The sequence below is a fragment of the Panonychus citri genome, unplaced genomic scaffold (genome assembly GCF_014898815.1).
Source record: "Panonychus citri isolate SS breed McGregor unplaced genomic scaffold, ASM1489881v1 Contig00134, whole genome shotgun sequence".
NCBI classification, from domain to species: domain Eukaryota; kingdom Metazoa; phylum Arthropoda; class Arachnida; order Trombidiformes; family Tetranychidae; genus Panonychus; species Panonychus citri.
Window position 1 is genome coordinate 4,044,659 of NW_026515539.1, and position 4,939 is coordinate 4,049,597.

Genomic DNA, 4,939 nt, shown 5'->3' on the forward strand with positions numbered 1-4,939 from the left:
CTTTTCTCGTTGATGATAATGATGTTACTCCAGTAATGAGACCTTATTATTGGTCATGTAGTTGATTATTGTTACACTATTATTGATGATGAAGATAAATTCAGATGATTATTCATTACTTCACATGATGATATGATAACGATGATGATTATGTTGAAATGGAGCAATTGAATATCATCAGAAAGTATTGATCACACAAATGAATAGCTGATTAGCACTTTAGATGTTATGGTTGAATTTGGATAATCAGAGAAATGGATAAGCTGAAAATTGGATAGAAAGCTAAATGCTGATCTCTCAAACAGAGGATTTTTTGTTCGAAAAAAAGAACAAGATAATTGAGATCGAAAATAACTGTAAAGTGAATTATTAGAATTAAGAATGAGAGAGAGAGAGAGAGAGCACTTAATGTTTGAGGCACTCGAAGAAAATTATCATTACAATGTTTTCTATTCTCTTAGGCAATTGTAATGGACACAAAGAGAGTCAATGGTTAACATGGAAAGGAAAACGTATTGGTAATCAGAGGAACACAAATGATGGAGTGTAAACATTATCGATTAACTGAATTAACTTAAATTCATTTTAATAGAGATGATAAATAAATGCGAATAGAAAAAGAGAAAAAGTGAAATTCGGTTTATCATTAGATGTTCTCTTTGTAAACTCATTCATTCACATTCACTTGTTCATGATACATGAAAATGACTTGGAATTGCTCCTCCTTCAGTATTATTTTTCTATTCTCTTTCTATTCTCTTTCTCTCTTTACTTTTCTTTCTTCCTTCTTGACATACTCGAAACCACTTTTTTCTCTATTTATCCCAAATTCTGAGTTTTCCTGGTTATTCCAAAAAGGTAAACATGAAAGATTCTCTCTCTTCTCTTGCTCCATTTTTCTCACTTTCCACTTTCGCTTTTGTCGCCTAAACCATTACCTCTTACCTATCAGTCAATATATTCTCAAAATCTTTACCTTATTATTCCCATACTAGTTATTAAGTCGTCCAAGTTAATGTCATTTCCATCATCTTCATCCTCATCCGACTTGTTCTTTATTCCATCTTACATCATATTTGTATCTTCTTCAGTTTCTCTCCCTGTTAAACACTCTTTTCTTTTTTTTCTCATGATTCACTTTGGAATCCTAAAAGAATCAGAAGCAAATCCTTCTTTTTTGGCCTCCAAACAGAATTTTCTATTCTTTTTGCATCTTCTTTCTTCCTTCTTCAACTTACTCTCAATTCTCATCTTCCTCATCACCATCATCATCATCTTCTATTCGTTATCACAATAAATCAATAAAATCTTTTCTTCTTCTCCCTTATATTAAATTCGAGCTCAAGGTCAATCCCAACATTCCCTACAAATTGTTGACAATCAAGACCATTAAAGTTGAATATAATTCACCACTTTTACCAACTATTAATGGTTCAATTTCATGTGAACATGATTACCTTTAAATGATAACTCTCATCGAATTACTTTCATCTAAATTGGTTGTAAGACAATGTTAATATAAGTGTAGGTTGAAACCTCTTTCATTTAATGAGGATATTTGACAAAACCAAAGGAACAGAGAAAAAAATATAAAAAAAAAGAACCGTTAAGATGAGATAATCAAGAGAAACCTTTGGAATGACAGTTGATCGATAAAAGTTTCAATATAACTGTTCACTCTGATTGAATATTATTAGAGAAAGAAAAAATTAACTACCAATCATTTCCTTTGCAAGGTCATTTGTGATTCCTAACAATGGATAACAAAACTTAAACTTGAATATAAATCATTCCCATGACAAGGTTTCATTGGATCCATGAGGGAACAATTGATTATTATTACAGAATAAGAACAAAATATCTTATATATATTTAAGAGAACAGGTAATGAGATAAACTGTCAGTTGCCCGTATGTACATTTATCGTTGGATTAAAGGTAATAGAAAATTTCGAGCAAGATAAATGTACATTTTCCGATGTGGAATATGGGTTTACAGAGTATTTAACATTTTCGACAAGGTATATAAGTGGTTGACCATTTTATATTCTGATTCTCCTTTAATTCTGTTAACTTGATTGTCAGAATTGTTGTTTGATTACTTTTTCTTTCTCGTCTTCTTTTTCTGATTTTGATTTAGTTTTTTTATCATCATCATGATAAAAGAAGTTAAATTGTTGTTGTTGTTGTGGTTTATGGTGACTTTGATTGTTTCCAATTTCGTTGATCCGGTTAAATCTTATGCAATTGATGAAACTCCATTCAATCCTTATGATGTTCATCCTTTTATGCCAAAGAGATCTTCCTATGGTTACAATGGTCCAATGGTTAATCGTAATAATAATGATCTACTTTTCGAGTCGAAAGGAAAAATTTATCCAGTAAATGATGAGAATGATGATCAGGATGAATGTTATCGAACTGAATGTAACACTGATACTTTTCGAGTCATGAAAGCGCTTTCGGTAAGACCAGAAGCGCTTGTCTATTGTAAAAATAATCAACGTTGTGATTGTTGTGTTCGTCCTGGTTTAACCAAGTACGAGGAGGATTTACTGATACAGCAAATTGTTCAAGAAAATCAACGACTTGGGATTGATTAAAATCTATTGATTAATCAAACGTGAGTAACAACAATTTCATTTCATTTAAACTCATATGTATTACTAATTACATGTTTTCAATTTCATCTTTATCCATTGGGTTTTTTTCATCGTGAGCTCTGAAAATCTCATGAAATGTTAATCGTAATGATTGTTTGTCTTGTTAAAAGAAAATACTTTGTATAAAATGTCAACTTTTCATGAGATAAACTTGTAACTTTAAAAGAGAAAAATAAACAATCAAGTTAGAAGTCTAATTGGAAGACATTAATTGAATTAAAATTTCTAAATCACAGTGGTGGATAATAGCTTATTCCTGGTGAGCTATTAAATTATTCAGGTACAAATCAGTTCGTTATCGGTTATATCGTCGTTATCACTATCGCCGAAACATTCCTCGCTTCTGTTCAGCTTGAGATCTTTGCTAATTTGAGCAGCTCTTGTAGCTAATGCTGATGTTAAATTGTTATTGGAAATGAAAAAATTAGCTAATTCAGTTTCTTGTCTCATTGATTGAGGTATTTTTGGTCCTTCTTTAGATTTTAAATTGTAATCATTGATTAATTGCATAGGCACTTCTTCTTTGGGTATTCCTAAGGCTTTTGCTTCTCGTTCCCTGGTTTCTTCGGCTTTGGGTATGAGAGCAGTTTTAAGTTCTTGAAATAAATTGGACGAAATTGTGGTAAAATCGTCAACCATAATGGGAGATTCCTAATTGGGGAGAGAAAATTAATATTATATCAATAATTTCATAAAGAAATCAAATTTTGTAAGGAACTAAACTTACGTCGATATCATCTTGATATTGACAATTTAGACAATCATCATCGTCGATGAATAGTTCAAATACTTGATCTTCAATCGTTGGTTGAAAATTTTCACCAATTATCACAGGTTGAGATTCATTTTCGGGATCACATTCAGGAGCTTTTAGAGGTTTGAAAGATTCTGTATTATCTGAATAGAATAGAAAACAATAATAAGATTAGATAAAATTCTAGGAAAGAAAAGTACAATAGAATTTACCATTTTTTCGAAGTTTTTTCGAAAAGGCTTTCAAACTCTCCGTTCCCAGATTGAGTTCTTTCTCTATCCTGGAAACATCATCCATGATACAGTAATGCTTGAGATTCACATCTTGGGTGGATAAACTTTCGATCTTGTTTAGTCTGAAAAAGGAAATTGTAATTAGAATCAATCTTTTGAATAAATTTTGTTCCTTCCACTTACAATAAAAGTGCAGCCTGAAGATGAAGACGAATTGATCTTAAAGAGTAATTGATATCGAAAGTTGCAGCGTTTAAAGGCACTGGAGTTTGAGCTTCGCTTTGTTTGTAACATGACGATTGATGGTAAGCATATAAGGATTTTAATCTTGAAAATTCAGGTAAAATTTTATCTTTACACCTTTGTAAAGAATTCGTGATACGGGTAAGAGTTTGGCACTTTTCTGAAAAAGAATCAAATTCATAAGATAGAAAATATATAATATCAACTTGGACGAATGGTCAACCCACACCAACACAGTGTGGGTGTGAAGTTTATGGTGATCAACGAAAGTACAATAATACACATATTCGGTGAATGTGATACTTTCATGTAAAAGTGAATTCGAATCGTCATCACAAAGGAATGAATCAAGTATTCACCTTTGAGAGTTCCTGAAATATGAGCACACAGAATCCTCCTGAGATATTCTGACTGTTGAATCCTCACCAATTGCATTAAACTCTAGAGGAAGAGAATTGTAGGTTTAGAATTTGATTTAGAATAATAATAATGATATTCGATTCTCACCTTGAGTTGATATGATGTTGGATTTTCTTCATGAATTAGGTCTTCAAATAATTGATTCGGTAAACATGAGACATAATTGTCCTCTCCATTTAAATCTTCGATAGTTGCAGGTAAACTAAGAGCTAATTTAGTTTCTTCTCTAAGTAGATTAAATAGTCTCACAGTGATTGAGAAAGTTGATTGGACAATTTTCGATGAATTTAAATCATTTAGAGAGCAATTTTTCTCAATTATCTGCAATTCTTGACCCAAGGTTAACAATTTCTTGAGTAGAAAATGATTTTCCCCAAGATAGTAACACAATCCATTGAAACGGTTAATCAATCGATACTCATTGAATCTGTACGTATGGAAAACAAAGATAATCCCAATTAAATCACAAAAGAAATTTTAAAAAAAATCTCAATCTTACCTGTAGTAAATTAGATAATATAAATTGATGGACAAATAAGGTGAACAAAGGAGAGTCACCAAAGGATAATCCTGATCCAAAGTAAATCCAATCAACGCCAATCGATGAAAGTAGCACAATAGTAGTGA

General features: G+C 31.4%; 1 protein-coding gene across 1 annotated transcript; it reads right to left on the reverse strand.

The window, feature by feature from the left end:
- Nucleotides 1-1,787: 1,787 nt before the first annotated feature.
- LOC128391405 (uncharacterized) lies at nucleotides 1,788-4,928 on the reverse strand (the record flags this gene model as incomplete). The annotated part of the gene is given in 8 exon segments (XM_053351291.1): nucleotides 1,788-3,313; nucleotides 3,390-3,559; nucleotides 3,629-3,771; nucleotides 3,833-4,052; nucleotides 4,252-4,333; nucleotides 4,400-4,739; nucleotides 4,812-4,871; nucleotides 4,873-4,928. Coding segments are annotated over 8 exon segments (1,446 nt in total), but the record flags the coding sequence as incomplete, so codon positions are not given.
- Nucleotides 4,929-4,939: the final 11 nt, after the last annotated feature.